This window comes from Cornus florida, unplaced genomic scaffold, assembly GCF_030987335.1.
Source record: "Cornus florida cultivar Cherokee Brave unplaced genomic scaffold, ASM3098733v1 CherokeeBrave_3.0.0_Hap2_Chr10, whole genome shotgun sequence".
Taxonomy (NCBI): Eukaryota; Viridiplantae; Streptophyta; class Magnoliopsida; order Cornales; family Cornaceae; genus Cornus; species Cornus florida.
In genome coordinates, this window is record NW_026775580.1 from 93,816,911 (window position 1) to 93,836,302 (window position 19,392).

The following is a 19,392-nucleotide window of genomic DNA, read 5'->3' on the forward strand; positions in this document are numbered from 1 at the left end:
AAAAATTTTAAACAAAAATTCAGCATAACCTCCCCTAAAAATGGATCTACCACAACCTGTTTAAAAATGTATTTCTAACCTGTCATGGCTCAAATTCCGAATTCACGGCAATAGTAAATGATAATACACAATCAAATGACCTCGATAATATTTCAAACTAGTATTTCCCTCCCCATTCATCAATAAGGTTTACATGATATCAAACTCACATCCAAAATATCATCTAGTAACATAATTATATTACCTAACCATGGTTTTGAAAAATAAATACACATTACTACACTTTTGGGGCCTTACAAAAATGGGAGATATACAAAAGATACAAAATGAGCTCCAAGTCATCCTTAAGCTTGTGGAAGATCGGCATCCACTACCTCCTTACCGGTTCCTGGAAAATGTTAAATAAAATGGGGTGAGCATAAAGCTCAGTAGAGAGTGCCTAAGACGCACCTCTTGTAGCCCCGTGAATCCAAACAAAGCATAGGCCAATAGGAAGAGGGGTCATGCAAAATAAGGGAAACACATATTAAATTCCAATTCCAAACAATCATATGTAAAATGCCATGAATGCTATGATATGCGTGTCACTCCCCATTTCTCAGAAAACAACCATACTTTTCAAACTGTTAATATAACCCGCCCTTTGGTGACCCCGCAACGACACGAGAGGAGGATTGGCTAGTGTCCCTGACCCTTGGTAACCCCGCGGCGTCATTATGGGACCCAGCTAGCTCAACCACGCTAGGGCGACTCCCTAGTCCCCTCTAGGCTATATTAACCTCTGGCCCTTTGGTACCCCCGCGGCGACCGGGTTTCTCAAAAAAAAACTTTTTCAACAAAGCTTTCCCGAAAATCCCCATTCTTTCATTTTTCAAAAGTCATTTCCATACGTGCAATCCCCAATGATGAATTCGTGAATGCCACATACTTTCAATGTTGTAATATAAGGGATTTTTAACATTTGTCATGCCGTGACAATATCATAAAATGGGGAATTTAATACCACAATTTATCACACATGCTCACAACAATCAACTAAATATTTAGCATTATAATAAGCATGATAAATCAACCATTTATCACAATTTCCATACAATCCAACAAATACACATAGATACATGTTTCACATACACAATTAAATCATTTAAGGAGTAATCCATCTAAATTAAGCATGCTTATCACATAAGTCAACAAACACACATATATAAAATCTTTATATGCACCATTAAATCATTTTTAAAGCAATCAACCTTAAATCAAGCATGTTTGGCCAAAATTCTAGAGGAATAACTCACTAAGGTACAAGAAAAGTGTGAATTAGACACCTTTACCTCTAATTGAGCAAAAACCCCAATTTTCTTCACAAACCCTAGAAATGGGTCCTAAGATTCGAACTCCAAGGAGTGCACTAAATCTGAAATCGCTTGTATGGATGTGTAGAGCTTGACACGAGCTTCGTTTTGCCTCAAACGGCACTCAATTTCGATAAGAAATGAGATCAAGATCTTGCTTCAAAGTTTTGGAAATCAAAATGAAAAGAAAAACAGAGAGGAAGAGGGGAAGAGAGAGGCGCACGGGAGAGAAGGAGAGAAATGAGACCATTTGTGGTCTCTTGGCCCTTAGTTAGTTTAATGGTAGGTCCCACCACCTTTTATTTCTTTTTCCTTTAACTTTTTGCTTAAATTTGAGCCATAACACAACATAATACACATATACATACACACAATTATATATACACCTATGCACATAAATATACAGACATTACATTCTCCCCAACTTAAAAGGATTTCGTCCCCGAAATCAAGTCATACCTGGGGAAGAAAACAACTCTAGATACTTGGAGCGAATCTCCTGTTCAAGCTCTCAAGTAGCCTCCTCAACTCCGTGGTGTTTCCAGAGAACTTTCACTAATGGTATCTTCTTGTTCCTCAACACCTTGTCGAGAAGCCTCACAAAACCCAAGACCATGAATTCACCAACTTTATTGCCTTTGACACTAAACATCACCAGGAAATCACATACCACTGCCATCAAAACCAAATGCGGTACCCATCTCTCACCTCATTATGACATCAGACCAACTAGGCTCTACGCCTGACTCAAAACGAACATCAGTTTACTCTACACAGTCAAGAAAGGTTCTAAAATCTGAAAAATGAATAGTCGCCAGACCACCAAATATAACAACGTCCAACCCAACTCATCCTCTAAGGGACACACTAAACCCCAAACAAGAAATCCCATCCATCTCTCAATCCATCTCAACCCTAATCTACACGTCCCTGACAGACTAAACAGTTGTTATCTAATACGTAGCTACCCCATTACATAACCGTACCAATAACTACTAATTGCACTATATGATAATCACTATACTTATCGACCTCAAGATGACCAAACAATAATTCTCCCAACAACTGCATAGACATTTGTTACCCAATCAGTAAAGCGCACTGTCCTGTACCCAAGACACAAATCCTCAAAACAAGATCCTTAGTAATCAAATGGTTTTGATACTTGGTCCCACCTAACACACCTTGTCACCGAGACAAACCACCTGAATCCACACTATCACATCGACACAATTCATAATTTCGTGCTCTCACTGTTTTTGACAAACTAAAACAATTATGGACCTTTGACCCGACATCGTGCTAAAGATGGACTGACTCAGGAGAAATGGTTGGCCAGGCCATCCTCATCATCGTTCCAATCTCAACACCGACGTCGTTCTTGTCCTTAGGTCTAAACCTTGAACACAAACCCATACAGTCCGCAAAACAACTATAAGATCCACTCACTATCCATCCATTTCTATACACAACCCCAATAACTATACAATTGTATAACAGCTCTAAGAATCTCAATCATGCCTTAATCACACAATCATAACAAACTAAAAGCAACACAACACCAAACGTCACAATCATCAACCCGTACAAAATATCTCTAATTTCCTCATAACACCCACACTAGATAAACAACACAGCACTATTCAATTCAATTCTTACCTTTTCAGAACCCACAATACACCAATCTCATGCCTGAAACCTCAAAACTAAAGTCAATCACTCCTATTATTACTGAGTGAAACCACACATTTTCTCTCTAGCTGTTTAACACTCAACAATACCAATACCTGTCCTCAGACATCAATAAAAACACCCAAACACATGACTCACATCTCATCACCTAATTATCCTCAATTGCCGTTCATAACTCATCTCTAGCCATCATCGATAGTACAATACACCAAAAACAAAATCCCTATTCGGTAACCCGTGCCTCATATTCCACCTGTCAAAACCATTCTCAGAATAAGTACTACAAAACCTAAAGACTCCACCTCCCTCCGTGGGAGTGAGTCGACCCATTCAACCAAAACCTCTATCGAGGAACCCCAACAGCATAACAAACCACTCATAGGTTTGTCCACCCACGGACGCACACCACTCCTAAAGGGAGAACAAGACTTACGACAAAGGATTTCCTTGCCAGGACTAGAATAAACGGAAGGGTAACAGAGCCCGCTCTCACAAGAGACCAACAACTCGCACCTTAATGAACTAAACACCCTATCACACACTACTCACCAGTCGTCCAACCATGGATACCCAATCTCACCTGAGATGAAATGAACTCCTTATACCCTAAGGAAAAGAACCAACTTGGAACGTTTACGGAACCACGAACACCAATTAAAGCGACATCATCACTAACGGATCATTAGACATTATCAACACAAAAAAAAAACCTCGTGCACACTTCTCTGCAACACTAGTCAGATTAAAGCACCAACACCCTTAACATACTGACACTAGGAACCATCACCGTCCATCCTACCCAATAATCACCCAATGAAAAACTTTATGAAATACTACGACATAAAATCACCTGTTCCACCTCTACCCTTTGAAGTCTACACTACCTCAATCACTGTATACACAAAATCGGTGACCTCAATCACAACGACCGATTGACTCATCAAAAGATAAGGGTGCCTATCTGGCAATACTACTCTCACTAGTTCTAAAAATTAAGCCATCCACAATCGCCACAACTGGCGCACAATCCCATCACATACCTGTCAGCACATAACAACACTCAAAATTTTCAACCTACATTCGGATCATACCTCGAACATTGTGCTCATCAATGCCAAACTACATCATAACGTCTTCACGGCCATTCATTTAAGACAACGGTTTAAGTCTATGACCCCATCAAACCATCAAACCTCTACCAAGCAATTCTTCTCTCAATAACCCTAACGTAACACCATCACAACAATAAAATGAGTACTACTCTCAGTACTTCCTACAACGACCACTATTTACCACTAGATAAGAACATCCATACGGCAATGCCATGCCAACAAATCCTCAAACAAAAATGAGCATAAAAATCCAAAATGCTCAACACCCAACTGTCTCCTTAAAACCATCAATAACGCAATCAATCACCACTTTCTTCTTGAATACTGGGGTCACCCCTGAACTGACTTACTCTATAATACAGGAACATCCAATATTAATACCCCCATGATCATCCTTCCCAAAATAACTACACAACTCTAATCCCTTGGAAATAACAAGCCTCCATTACCAACTGGTCATTCAAAAGTGATGCTAACTCGACATGAAAACACACATCACTCATGATACCCGACACCATAGTCAACAACCCGTTACAAGAAAATAAGAATCCTACGTGGCACACTACAGAAACAGTCCCTAAAAGGGAAACAAGCATTGCGCTAAATGGTCAATCACATAAACTACACTATACGGTAATTACAAAACAATGGTCTTTCATTGATATCTAACTAGATACTACCTACAACCATGACTACCATCCAACACAATGGAATGTCCACATTGATTTCATCTGAGTTGTGTGCCCGTAGCTCGCTCAGTGTGGTAGCCTTCTGGTGCCACCTGCACACGCTGACACACACCCGCCCACAAGGCCACAAAACAAATAAATCAAATAGAACAAGCCACCAAGCCCAAGAGGTTACTCCTCATCCTGGCTTAACACAATCTGTGACCAACACTCTATGGTCACCAAACAACATCACACTTAATTTCTGCCTTTCTCACTGGAAATCGAAACAAAAAGTGCAACCTATCCATTTGGTCGCCAACCCCAGTCAACTTCTATTCTCATCCCCAAAACAGCAAACTAAGAGACAACTCTCAACCTTGACATCAGTAAACTTCTGGATAAAAATCCAAATACAACCCTTGTTCAACCCGCACCATACCTGAACCTTACAAGTCATACACTACACACCACCTCACATCCTGCGACATCAAATCAACTTTGCATACGTGAAAGAATCCCATGACTTACACACCCTACTCTACTAATCCATCATCCCAAGAGTCCATTCGCTACACCAAGGAAACACAACATAAACCCTTGCCCGTGCAAGAAAATTAGAATTTCCGTCCCGGAAGACACCTAAGATCAAACCTTTTCGCCATTGCCAATCTCTAGGAAAAAAAACTCCTAGTGGAACGACACATTCAGATCAAATCGGACTCAGAAGATTGTGCTATTCACCTCACCCTTGCTCACAATGCTGATACCTACCCCAGTCGAAGGTGATAACTCATAAAACTAATACAACATAAAAACGTGCATGCTACACAATTATGCACTGAAGACATAACACCTACCCGGGGATCACTTAAGTTAGTGCTTCACACTTATAACATATAAGCATGTGATCACATAAACAAATAAGCATATAGGAAATTAAACAGATAAACAAGTAAACAAGTAGGCATGTTGCACAACATTTGAACATTTTAACATGTAGCACATAGGCAAGTAAATGATTTAGCATGCTTCTTCAAATATCTAAGCACGTAACAAATAATCTCATACGTAAGGCAAACAACTTCTCACGCAATCCTACGTAGGCCTCTACCCGTCGTCCTAAGGTTTTCGAACCATAACTCTGATACCAAGTTTGTAACGACCCTAGCTGATGCCAAAAATTTTAAACAAAAATTCAGCATAACCTCCCCTAAAAATGGATCTACCACAACCTGTTTAAAAATGCATTTCTAACCTGTCATGGCTCAAATTCCGAATTCACGGCAATAGTAAATGATAATACACAATCAAATGACCTCGATAATATTTCAAACTAGTATTTCCCTCCCCATTCATCAATAAGGTTTACATGATATCAAACTCACATCCAAAATATCATCTAGTAACATAATTATATTACCTAACCATGGTTTTGAAAAATAAATACACATTACTACACTTTTGGGGCCTTACAAAAATGGGAGATATACAAAAGATACAAAATGAGCTCCAAGTCATCCTTAAGCTTGTGGAAGATCGGCACCCACTACCTCCTTACCGGTTCCTGGAAAATGTTAAATAAAATGGGGTGAGCATAAAGCTCAGTAGAGAGTGCCTAAGACGCACCTCCTGTAGCCCCGTGAATCCAAACAAAGCATAGGCCAATAGGAAGAGGGGTCATGCAAAATAAGGGAAACACATATTAAATTCCAATTCCAAACAATCATATGTAAAATGCCATGAATGCTATGATATGCGTGTCACTCCCCATTTCTCAGAAAACAACCATACTTTTCAAACTGTTAATATAACCCGCCCTTTGGTGACCCCGCAACGACACGAGAGGAGGATTGGCTAGTGTCCCTGACCCTTGGTAACCCCGCGGCGTCATTATGGGACCCAGCTAGCTCAACCACGCTAGGGCGACTCCCTAGTCCCCTCTAGGCTATATTAACCTCTGGCCCTTTGGTACCCCCGCGGCGACCGGGTTTCTCAAAAAAAAACTTTTTCAACAAAGCTTTCCCGAAAATCCCCATTCTTTCATTTTTCAAAAGTCATTTCCATACGTGCAATCCCCAATGATGAATTCGTGAATGCCACATACTTTCAATGTTGTAATATAAGGGATTTTTAACATTTGTCATGCCGTGACAATATCATAAAATGGGGAATTTAATACCACAATTTATCACACATGCTCACAACAATCAACTAAATATTTAGCATTATAATAAGCATGATAAATCAACCATTTATCACAATTTCCATACAATCCAACAAATACACATAGATACATGTTTCACATACACAATTAAATCATTTAAGGAGTAATCCATCTAAATTAAGCATGCTTATCACATAAGTCAACAAACACACATATATAAAATCTTTATATGCACCATTAAATCATTTTTAAAGCAATCAACCTTAAATCAAGCATGTTTGGCCAAAATTCTAGAGGAATAACTCACTAAGGTACAAGAAAAGTGTGAATTAGACACCTTTACCTCTAATTGAGCAAAAACCCCAATTTTCTTCACAAACCCTAGAAATGGGTCCTAAGATTCGAACTCCAAGGAGTGCACTAAATCTGAAATCGCTTGTATGGATGTGTAGAGCTTGACACGAGCTTCGTTTTGCCTCAAACGGCACTCAATTTCGATAAGAAATGAGATCAAGATCTTGCTTCAAAGTTTTGGAAATCAAAATGAAAAGAAAAACAGAGAAGAAGAGGGGAAGAGAGAGGCGCACGGGAGAGGAGGAGAGAAATGAGACCATTTGTGGTCTCTTGGCCTTTAGTTGGTTTAATGGTAGGTCCCACCACCTTTTATTTCTTTTTCCTTTAACTTTTTGCTTAAATTTGAGCCATAACACAACATAATACACATATACATACACACAATTATATATACACCTATGCACATAAATACACAGACATTACACGAGTGTGTTTAACTTCTCATACCAGAAAAGTGAGAATATGCGAGTTACTAGCATAGACAAAAAAAATAAAAAAATAAAAAAATTGTAACATAAAATTGCATTATAGTTGCTTATAATGATAGGCATACTTGAACTATCACTCTGATCTTGTTTGGATCACTTGATGTTGGGAAATTCGTTTTTCTCTTTTTCTAGATGAAGTGGATCAGTTTCCAGCATCTATGTTTCACTCATTTAGTGAATCAGCCAATCTTATATGAGATGATCTCTATAACTTGGCAATATTTGATTGATGGCTTTTTATAGTTTAATGTTTTTCGGATACGGCTTTCCTCAATGCACGAGAGATTTCTACCCATATTAGGTTACTGGCTTCATGTTTCATGTTGTGATTTGGCTTGTGAGATAGATGAACACCACTTTGAGAAAGTGCTAAATTTGTGGATGCAGCAACATCACTTGTGAAAGTTGGGCACTGCATTTAAAGAGTCGCATTCTGAAATAAACAGAAAGTTACATGTATATATTCTTAGCGTACTGCGTGATGATTTATAAAAATCATGCTTGTGAAGATGATAACTTTGTGTGAGTGAGGTAGGTAACAAAGCAATATGGAAGCAGTAGTGATGGCTGTTAGCTCAAGCTTCCAGAGACCAACCTGAATCAATTTTCCTGTGATTGCTGTTCTCTGCACAACCTTCCTCTTCACCGCCTGATGTGACATTCTTTGAATCAAGTGGTTTGGCTATTCAAGGGACCAAATTTGAGTGGTCCCTTGATACATGGTTAGGATAAAAAAAAAATGGTACAATCTTGAGAAGGAAATAAAGGTAGCTTTCTTTTCCTGATGATCATGATGTTACCATTCTGCGTCTCCTAAAGAAGAGGTGGAGGGTTTGAGTTCTAATTGGAACAATGTGGATGTGTGTCTAAAGAAAAGGGGGAAAAAAATAAAGAAATAATTATGAGGATGCAAGAATTCTTTAGTCTCAAAAAGGTTTATCTTTGAACTAAGACTATGAGTCGGTTATAGGGTAATGTGACATGTAAAAAGGAATTATCCTACGTAATACATTCCCATCCTCAAAGAAGGGGTGAAGAGTTCAATCCTCGAGGTGGACAAAGTGTATGCGAGTATTTACCTGATATAAAAAAAATTACCGCGCTCCTTCACCAGCAAAGATCAACTATGATGACTGCAATTGAATATGTCTATACATATAAAATGAGAGCAAAATAAGTAAACAACAGAAGCTTGCAGAGGCACATTTGAATGCATTCTACAAACCGAAAAAAGAAAATCAGAATCTTCATAATTTGGGGCCAAGATAATGTGCTTTTATCTTGCAACTCTGAACAAATAGGACAATTAAAGTAAACTCAATCTGAAATATTTTATCCGGTTAAAACACCCAAGGAAATGATGATGGAAGGAAAGAGGTGCTCCGTGATTTTATTATCACACAGTCACATGGTGAGTAAGTGTGATATTTAAAGGCCAAAATTTAAAAAGCCTTTCCGTCCACTTCGCAAGGGAAAGAGTATGGTGGGCTTGAAGAGATGCTCTCCTTCTCTTCTCCTTTAAACCCAATCAATTTATGTCACTCCCGTTACTCCCTCCCCCTTCTCCTTGCATGTTAGGCTTGTGATTCCTCCTAATGTAAGGTATCGGAGTTACAAAAATAAAAAAATAGAAAATCAAACAAGAATATAAGAACGCCAGATTTACATGGTTCACACAAACTAGGGCTACGTCCAAATTTCACTACCATGGAGAACAAAGAATAATTAGAGGTTCCATACTACCTATCAATTCCAAGATTTATTTATTTATTTATTTATTTTGATAAGTTTCAATTCCGATTTATACCAGATGACATTTTAATATCCCCACTTCAGGGTCTATGCTTTCTTTGTCAGTGTCTCTCTTTGCGATAAATATTGCAATTCTTATCAGAGAAATAACAAGGAACTTTCAGTGGGTGGAATAATACAGTGAGTCAACTTTGAAGTTTCAATTTAGGCGGCTAAGTCAAGTGACTCAAGTTAGTTCCACCATTTTTTCAATCTGTTGGTTACATTCATTGAGCCTCTTCAACATTTTTTTATGAAAATTGAGCCTTGTTATCACTAAAAATCCATGGATATAGCGACTCTTATAATCAGAACAATTGGTAGCTCAATCAATTCCATTGCCACAAAGGTAAGCTATGTTGTGAACTTGGATCGAAGGGTCAATTCCCTTGCATATGAACTGAGGAGACTGAAGGATGCAAGGGATGACTTGCGGCTACGGATTGATCGAGAAGAGTTAGCCGGATTAACATGCACAAACCAAGTCAAAGGATGGCTAGAAAGAGTAGGAGCAGTTGAAGCTGAAGTGAATGTGATCACAGAAGACATTGGACAGCGAAGTCAACGGTTCTGTTGCTGCAATGCCGATTGTTCATCAAGATATAAGCTGAGCAAGAAAGTTTCACAAAAGCTTCGAGACATAATTCAACTCACGAGAGAAGGGAGTTTGGATGTTGTGGCTGATCGATTGCTTCCTGTGGCTGTTGAGGAGATGCCTAGTAGGCCTGCTATTGGCCTTGATGTGATGCTTGAGAAGGTGCGGCGATTTCTTAGTGAGGATGATGTTGGAATCATTGGAATTTATGGTATGGGTGGTGTTGGGAAGACAACACTATTGAAGAACATAAACAATGAGTTTCTAACATCAACCCATGATTTCAATGTGGTGATTTGGGTTTTGGTGTCTAGAGATTTTGTTCATGAGAAGATCCAAGAAGCCATTTGGGTGAGATTGGGCTTGTCTTGGGACGAAAATGAGCGCCAAGAACAGAGAGCTTCAAAAATATATAAGGTCATGAGAAGGAAGAGATTTCTGCTACTGTTAGATGATGTCTGGAAAGGAATAGATCTTGAGGAAATCGGAATTCCCCTTCCCAACAAGCAAAACAAGTGCAAGGTGGTGTTCACGACGCGTTCTATGGATGTGTGTAGTGACATGGATGCTCACTGCAAGCTCAAGGTTGAATTCCTTAAAGAGAAGGAATCGTGGCAACTCTTTGGTGAGAAGATTGGTAGAAGTGAGATTTTGCACTTGCCATTCATAAGGCCTCACGCTGAGACCATCATCAGAAAATGTGGAGGTCTACCCCTTGCTCTAATCACTATTGGAAGGGCTATGGCCAACAAAGAGACTAAAGAGGAGTGGAAGTATGCAATAGAAGTACTCAACAACTCTCCATCAGAACTTAGAGGTATGGAAGATATTTTTACATTGTTGAAATTCAGTTATGACAATTTGGACAATGATATCTTAAGATTGTGCTTGCTGTATTGTTCTCTATACCCTGAAGACTATCCTATTGAGAAAGAAAAGCTTATAGAGTATTGGATTGGTGAAGGGTTGTTAGATAGTTCCGGTGATGGTAATGACCATAATATGGGATATGCTCTCATTGGATCTCTGAAAATTGCATGCTTCTTGGAAACTGGTGAAGAAGAAACACAAGTAAAGATGCATGATGTGGTCCGAAGTTTTGCCCTATGGATAGCATCAGAATGTGGAAAGAATGAGAAGAAGATTTTGATACAGGCGAGTGCAGGACTAACTGAAGCACCCCGTGTTGAACACTGGGAACGAGCACAGAGAGTCTCATTATTGGATAATGGGATCACTGAACTATCAGAAATACCTGTTTGTCCCAATTTATCGACCTTGCTGCTCCAATGGAACAGCAGTTTGAACAAAATATCAAATGGGTTTTTTCAATTTATGCCTACTCTTAGAGTTTTAGATTTGTCATTCACCAGTCTACGAGAGATCCCAGCAAGTATCTGTAAACTAGTCAACCTGCATCATCTTGATTTTTCAGGGACAAAGTTAAGTTCATTGCCAAAAGAGCTAGGAGGTCTGGCAAATTTAAGGCATTTGGATCTACAACGCACACATTATCTTGGAATGGTTCCATGTGAGGCGATATCTGGACTCTCTCAGTTGAGGGTCTTGAATCTCTATTACAGTTATGGAGGTTGGGAAGTGCAAGATTGTGAAGATAAGAATGAACTTAGGTTTGCAGACTTGGAATGCTTGAAATACCTTGCCAATCTAGGGATCACAATTTCCGAATTAACTGCTCTGAAGAGGCTCTCTGGTTTCAACACTCTACTGAAATGTATACAGTATTTATACATCAAGGAGTGTGAAGGCTTACCCTATTTGCAATTATCATCAATTCCTGGTGATGGTGAGAAGCTAAGAAGGCTTAGCATTAACAACTGTTGTGACTTGAAGTGCTTGGGAATTGGTGAGGGGGCTGGGAGAAAATGGCTGCCTAGCCTAGAGGTTCTCGCGTTACATGGGCTTCCCAACTTGATTACGGTGTGGAAGAATCCAGTGACTAGAGGGTGCCTTCAAAATCTTCGCTCTATAAGCATTTGGTATTGTGACAAGTTGAAGAATGTTTCCTGGATTTCAAGACTTCCAAAGCTCGAAATGGTTTACTTGTTTTACTGCAATGAAATGGAAGAAGTGATAAGTGGGGATGAAGTGGTAGAGGAAGACACTGTGGCATTTCCAAACCTCAAAACCATGTCAATCCGAGACTTGCCAGAATTAAGGAGTATCTCCCAAAAGGCGATGGCTTTTCCTTCCTTGCAGCGAATTGCTGTGATTGATTGTCCAAAGTTGACGAAGCTGCCACTGAAAGCTTCTAATGCCCCAACACAACCGACAGTGTATGGCAGCAAGGAATGGTGGGATACATTGGACTGGGATGACACGTCGCTGCAAACTTTTCCCCACTTCATGGCAACCTGATGAGCATGTACCTGGAATTCTAGGTATGCTTTGACAATGGGAACTTTGTTCTCGCTTTAGAGGCTTAATATTCATATCATCGCTCTCTAACATCGTAGTGTACCACTCGCTCTTCTGAGAAACTTTCATTTAAGTAAAAAAAAAAACTGCACATATTTCTCCATAAAGTTGATCTAGCTCTAGCTCAAACATCAAGTCCGTGACTACTCAAGGTTTTTGAGCTATAGAGCAGTATGCTATTATAGCGGCAATGGTAGAAAGAAATCTATCAGAAGACAACGTGACTGTTATGATATTTGCATTTTACTACTGCTCAAATCTATCAAAGTATCAATGGTACAAATAAAACATCTGGGAAATATTAGAACGGAAAAATGCTATACAAATCGATAGGACTCCTCCATATATATATATATATATTTGTAAAGCAATTTCCTACCGATAGAGAATGTGAGAAAGATTCTTATAACTCACCTTATCAAGTCTATTTAGTAAAAGGGACCAATTGGATTATTGAACTTTGTCTTTGAATGTTGACAAGGTGAAAGTTTTATCACTAAGTTGATGATACTGAAAGAGTAGTCACTAGAGAGGGGCTCAGCTGATCGGTATACATGAAGCTAGAATCAATTCCATGTTACTTTTGCTTTGACAAAATGATCAGGCTGGCATTCAGTAACAGCAAGAACTTGTAAGCATTCAAAAAGAGAAACGTCCTTCTCGTCTCACTCAACCCATTTAGCATGTTCCCTTTACAATGAAATCCACCATTTCTCATCTCACTCAACCCATTCCTCTGTCCTGGGTTCCAATCTCTAATCTTTTGATTGTTGTATACTCCAAACTCCCAACCTTAAACAACAACAAACTGTTCACAACGTGGTTGATGCACTATTGGGCTAATTCAAGGTTCGAATACATTGTAAGCTTTATCACAATATGTTTTTTCACAAACAAAACGTTTCATAATCATATATGAAGTAGGAAATTTTGGGTGATAGAAAATTCAAGCATAGCAAAAGTTATTTGACAGTACCAAAATAGAGAGCATTGTGGAGTTATTTGATAAGAGAAAAAAATTGAATTGTTTAATTTCATATAAAACAAAAATAAAAACCAAAAAAATGATTAGGATGGAGAATGTTTTACCAAATTTGATTGCTTGGTAAGCAAACAAATGATACATTTAAGAGTTTTAGAATGTACAATTCTAAAGTATTCTCCAAATTATATTGTTTTAGAGAATTCTAAAATTAGGTTCTAGAATGTTTCAAAAAATATATTAAAGGATATTTACAAGTTTACTATACAACAAGTATCCTAACGAACGCTAATGTAGAGTATTCTAAAATGTCTTGCTACCCAGACTTTTCATATCATCATTCTGTTAGGAAACGTGCTAGTTTTAAAAACTTTTCGAGGGATTTTATGTAATGTTTTTAACTTTATATATATATATATATGTATATATATATATGTATATATATATGTTAAAGTTAAAAAAAATGTTATTCACCTGTGGGGCCCACATGATTTATAAGCCAATATAATGATTTATTTCTTCTTCTCTGCGTATCAGTTTCTCTCTCATTCCAGAAGCTCTCTGGGCTTTTTTTTTTTTCTTTTTATGGTTTCAAGCTTCAAGGCTTAATTTCTCTCTCATCTCTTATCGGATTAAGGTGCCGTTTGAGGCAAAACGAAGCCCACGACGAGCTCTACGCATCCATACGAACAATTCCAGATTTGGTGCCCTTCTTGGAGTTCGAAATTCAAGACCCATTTTAAGGGTTTTGTGCAATCTTGAGGTAGGGGCCCTTAACTCATGATGTTCTTGCTCTTTTGTGAATTATACCTCCTAAATTGTTGAAAAGTATGCTTATTTTTGAATTAATTGTATTAAAGATGATATAAGTATTATATGTAAGGTTATGATTAAATGTGTTACTTGAGTTGTATGAGAACATGTTTATTTGACTAATTTTCTTGTCTGATAAATTGATTTACCATGCTTATATTGTTGTAAAACTTGCTAGAATGATATGGAATGGAATGTGTAATTTCCCTAGAGTACTTGTAATGTATGCACAATTGTATAATGTGAAAGCCTTCACTTCCATGGCATTAAGAACATGATGTACATGCATACCATGAGACATGATTGGGAAGATTGTTTTTGAAATGAAAATAGGGAGTTTTGGGGAAAAGTATTTTGATGAAAGTGTTTTTGGAAAACCCGGTCGCCGCGGGGATACCAAAGGGCCGGAGTGTTAATATAGCCTAGAGGGGACTAGGGAGTCGCCCTAGCGTGGTTGAGCTAGCTGGGCCCCATAATGACGCCGCGGGGTTACCAAGGGTCAGGGACACTAGCCAATCCTCCTCTCGTGTCGCTGCGGGGTCACCAAAGGGCGGGTTATATTAACAGTTTGAAAGTGATGGATTTTAAATGTGAAAACGGGGAGCGACATCGGCATGCATTCGCATTTCATGGCATTGCATTGTTGTACTTGAGTTTGATTGGAATGTTATATTATCCCGATATTGTATGATCCCCATTCCCATTGACCTATTCTATGTTTGGATTCACGGGGACACAAGATGCGTGTCTTAAGTGTCACCTACTGAGCATATAGCTCACCCTGCATACTTATTATATTTTTCAGGTCATGGCAAAGAAACGGCGGATGACAATCCTCCGCAAACTTGAAAGTTGTTAGAAGGTTGTTTGCTATTTTGTATTTTGACCATTCTATGTATATTCATAGTTGTAGAAATGTAACTAAGTTTGTAGTCATGGCCTTGTAATTTAAGAACGAACTTATCTTTTGTTTAATGTAAATGAAACTAATGGATCATGGTATATATTTCCATGTAATTGTATCATGTAACGTTGTAAGACATGGACTTTAGATCTTAACCATGTATTTTGGGACTGTAATTATGATAATTTGGATTAATTGGTGTGTGCATGTTCTACCATGAGAAGAACTATGTTGAGGTGTAATGACTGGGATGCTGGAGTATATTTTTTTGTTTTGTGTATTGGGACAGGTTGTTGAAGGACCACTTTTAGGGGAGGTCATGCCGAAATTTTTGTATAAATGGTTTTAGTTTAGGGTCGTTACAAATTTGGTATCAGAGCGATGGTTCGATTACCATTAGGACGACGGGTAGAGGCTTGCCTAGGGTTGTCTGGGAAGTCATTTGCATTGTTATTTCCTTGTTTGGAAAAGTGTTTTGCTATGTGAAAAAACATGTTTAACTGCTTACTTGCTTACGTGCTTATGTGTTTATATGCTTACATTAATGTGTTCATTGCATAGTATTACATGCTAAATGTTTGTACAGTATGTTTTTGCATTGGGTTGTTCACGGTTGGACGGATGTGACAGAGGATCATTTGAAGATCATCCTAGCTACTTATAATTTTGCTAAGGATGCTAAATTATGGTGGAAGTCGGTTACGAGTCGATACAAGATAGAAGAGATGAGTTGGGTCAAGTTCAAGGAATTGTTTTATGAAAAGTACTTTCCGCTTTCCAAAAGATAGGAGTTACAAGACCAGTTTCATAACCTTATCCAAGGGAGCATGTCAGTGGCAGAATATGAAAACAAGTTCACTTCACTTTCTCGCTTTGCTCCAGAAATGGTGAGAGATGAAGTTAACAAGACTCGGAAGTTTGTTTCTGGTCTTAATGATTGGATGAGGCCGTTGATCATAGCACAGTTCATTAAGGTTTACTCTGAAGCAGTGGAAAGGGCTTTAATGCTGAAGGCTGATAATAAAGAGAAGGATGCAAGAAGAGAGCAGTTGAAGCAAAAGAGGGGTGCAGGGCCATCTTCAGAAGGATCTTCTTGGAAAAGGAACAGGGGCGGTCCATCTCAGTTTCAGGGACAGCAGTCTGTACGATCTGCTCCTACCACTCCGTTGCCAGCTGGGTCTAATAGAAGTGCAGTTGTTTACTTTCAATGTCAGCAGCCTGGGCATTACAAGTCCAGTTGTCCCATGAGATTGACTTCAGTTTCTTCAGTTCCGAAGGCTTGTTATGGGTGTGGCCAGCAGGGCCATTTGATTCGGGACTGTCCGAGTCAGGGAGCAGGCACCACTAGTGGCAGAGGGTCACGGCAGAGGCCGTTACAGTCGGCTATGGTTCAATCAAGTTTCAGACCACCGCCGCCACCACCACAGCCTGCCTTGTCTTCTCAGGGTTCACGACCAGCTAGGAGGGATACTCCTACTATGTCGGCACAACAGTCTGGTGTTCAGATTAGTAGTTTACAGGCACAGACACCGCAGGGGCGTGTCTTTGCCTTTGCACCGACTGATGCATCTCCTGGATCTTTAATTCTCCGAGGTATATTTCCAGTGTTTGGTTCTTGGGCCTGTGTTTTGTTTGATTCTGGTGCATCTCATTCTTTCATTTCATCATCATTTGCACTTGCATCGGGGTTAGAGGTCAGTTTTATGGATCGGGCGTTGTGTGTTGATACGCCAGTTGGAGTTTTAGTGTCTTTGAGCCGAGTCGTGAGGGACTGTTCCATTGTGATAGCCGGGCGGACTTTTGTGTTTGACCTTATCCTCCTGGAGATGACTAGCTTTGATGTCATTCTCGGGATGGATTGATTAGCTTCTTTTCATGCCACGATCGACTGTTTCAGAGGAAGGGTTACAGTTTGTACTCCCGAGGGAGACTGTTTCTTTTTCGTGGGAGATCGAAGTGATTCCCACATTTCATCGTTTTATGGAATTCGTGGACAGAGTCGTGGTGATTACTTTTTGGCTAGTCTTATAGCCGAAGAGGATGATGTTGTGGAAGAATATTATCCTGCAGTTGTTCGTGATTTTCTGGATGTGTTTCCGGAGGATTTGACAGAATTGCCTCTACATCGAGAAGTGGAGTTCTCTATTGAGTTAATGCCAGGTACCGCGCCGATTTCTATGGCACCGTATCATATGGCACCAGTTGAATTGGAGGAATTAAAAAGACAGCTTGATGATTTGAGGATGAAAGGTTTCGTCCGACCGAGTGTGTCACCATGGGGCGCACCGGTCTTGTTTGCTAAGAAGAAAGATGGTTCTTTAAGATTGTGCATCAATTATCGGAAATTGAATCGCGCCACCATCAAGAACAATTATCCTTTGCCAAGGATAGATGATTTATTTGATCAGTTGAGGGGAGCCAGTTGTTTCTACAAGATTGACTTGAGATCTGGCTATTATCAGTTGCGGGTTAGGGATGAGGATATCGCAAAGACAGCATTCCGTACACGGTATGGACACTATGAGTTCCTTGTTATGCCTTTTGGCTTGACTAATGCTCCAACGGCATTCATAGACTTAATGAACCGCGTCTTTCACGATTACTTGGACCAGTTTGTGGTAGTTTTCGTGGATGACATTCTTGTGTATTCACGATCTCGGGAGGAACACGAGATCCATTTAAGTATTGTTTTACAGATTTTGCGGGAGCACCGGTTATATGCCAAATATGAGAAATGTAAGTTTTCGCTACAAGAGGTGAAGTTTTTGGGACATGTTGTTTCAAAAGGCGGAGTGTCAGTTGATCCATCAAAGATTGAAGCTGTTTTGAATTAGGAGCAACCCAAGAATGTGTTTGAGATCTGTAGTTTTCTTGGTCTAGCGGGTTACTACCGGAGATTTGTGAAAGATTTCTCCCGTTTGGCAGCGTCTATAACCCGTTTAACCCGAAAAGGGATTAAGTTTGCATGGAATGAAGCCTGTGAGTCATCTTTCCAGGAATTGAAGACAAGATTGACTACGGCTCCAGTGTTGGTGATACCTGAGCGTGGCTTGGGTTATGTGATCTATTGTGATGCTTCACGTGATGGTTTAGGGTGTGTGTTGATGCAGGATAGTAGAGTAGTGGCTTATGGGTCTCGACAGTTGAAGACTCACGAGTACAACTACCCTACTCATGATTTGGAGTTGGCGGCAGTTATGTTTGCTTTGAAGTGTTGGAGACACTACTTGTATGGTGAGAGATTCGAGGTGTACTCGGATCATAAAAGTTTCAAGTACCTTTTCTCCCAAAAGGACTTAAACAATAGACAGAGAAGATGGGTTGAATTCTTGGAAGATTATAATTTTGACTTGCAGTATTATCCGGGCAAGGCAAATGTGGTAGCAGATGCCTTAAGCCGAAAATCTCGTGGAACTTTGGCCTGTCTGGTTATTCGGAAGTGGAAGATGCTTAAGGATTTGGCAGAGATGGGATTGTATTGTTTTGATGATGATGTTGACAGCAAGTCGGCATTCTTGTTTAGTCTTATGGCTCAGCCTACTCTTGTTGTACGAGTGATTGAGTCACAGAAACAGGACCCGGATTTAGATGCCATTCACGCTTTGATCTCCAGTGGTGAGACAGTGAAAGATTGGGCTTTGTATACAGATGGGGGTCTACGGTTCAGGGGTTTGTTGGTGGTTCCTACTGTTTGTCGTGAGGACGTCTTACGAGAGTTTCACACTTCCTACTTTGCAGTTCATCCAGGTGGTACCAAGATGTATCACAATTTGAGACGTCAGTATTGGTGGAACGGGATGAAAAAAGATGTTGCACAGTTTGTGGCTAGATGCCTTACCTGTCAGCAGGTGAAGGCCGAGCATCAGAGACCAGCCGGTTTGTTGCAACCATTACCTGTAACGCAATGGAAATGGGAGCATATTGCTATGGATTTTGTGACAGGTCTTCCAATGTCACGAAGGGGCAATGAGTCCGTATGGGTCATCATTGACAGATTGACCAAGACGGCTCACTTTTTGCCTATTAAGGCAACAG

At 39.6% G+C, this 19,392-nt stretch overlaps 1 protein-coding gene and 1 long non-coding RNA gene across 2 annotated transcripts; one reads left to right on the forward strand and one right to left on the reverse strand.

Moving 5' to 3' along the window:
- Positions 1 to 124: 124 nt before the first annotated feature.
- Positions 125 to 7,610, reverse strand: LOC132275951 (uncharacterized). The gene is made up of 3 exons (XR_009470803.1): positions 7,335 to 7,610; positions 1,332 to 6,391; positions 125 to 388 (listed from the first exon to the last, which is right to left on the reverse strand). It is a non-coding gene; the product is annotated as an uncharacterized LOC132275951 (long non-coding RNA).
- A 2,124-nt stretch (positions 7,611 to 9,734) lies between these two features.
- On the forward strand, positions 9,735 to 18,462 carry LOC132275953 (disease resistance protein RPS2). The gene is made up of 3 exons (XM_059777169.1): positions 9,735 to 12,621; positions 14,278 to 14,403; positions 15,259 to 18,462. Exon 1 carries the CDS (start codon positions 9,911 to 9,913, stop codon positions 12,596 to 12,598), a length of 2,688 nt encoding a protein of 895 aa, XP_059633152.1. The 5' UTR covers positions 9,735 to 9,910; the 3' UTR covers positions 12,599 to 12,621; positions 14,278 to 14,403; positions 15,259 to 18,462.
- The last annotated feature ends 930 nt before the right edge of the window (positions 18,463 to 19,392 follow it).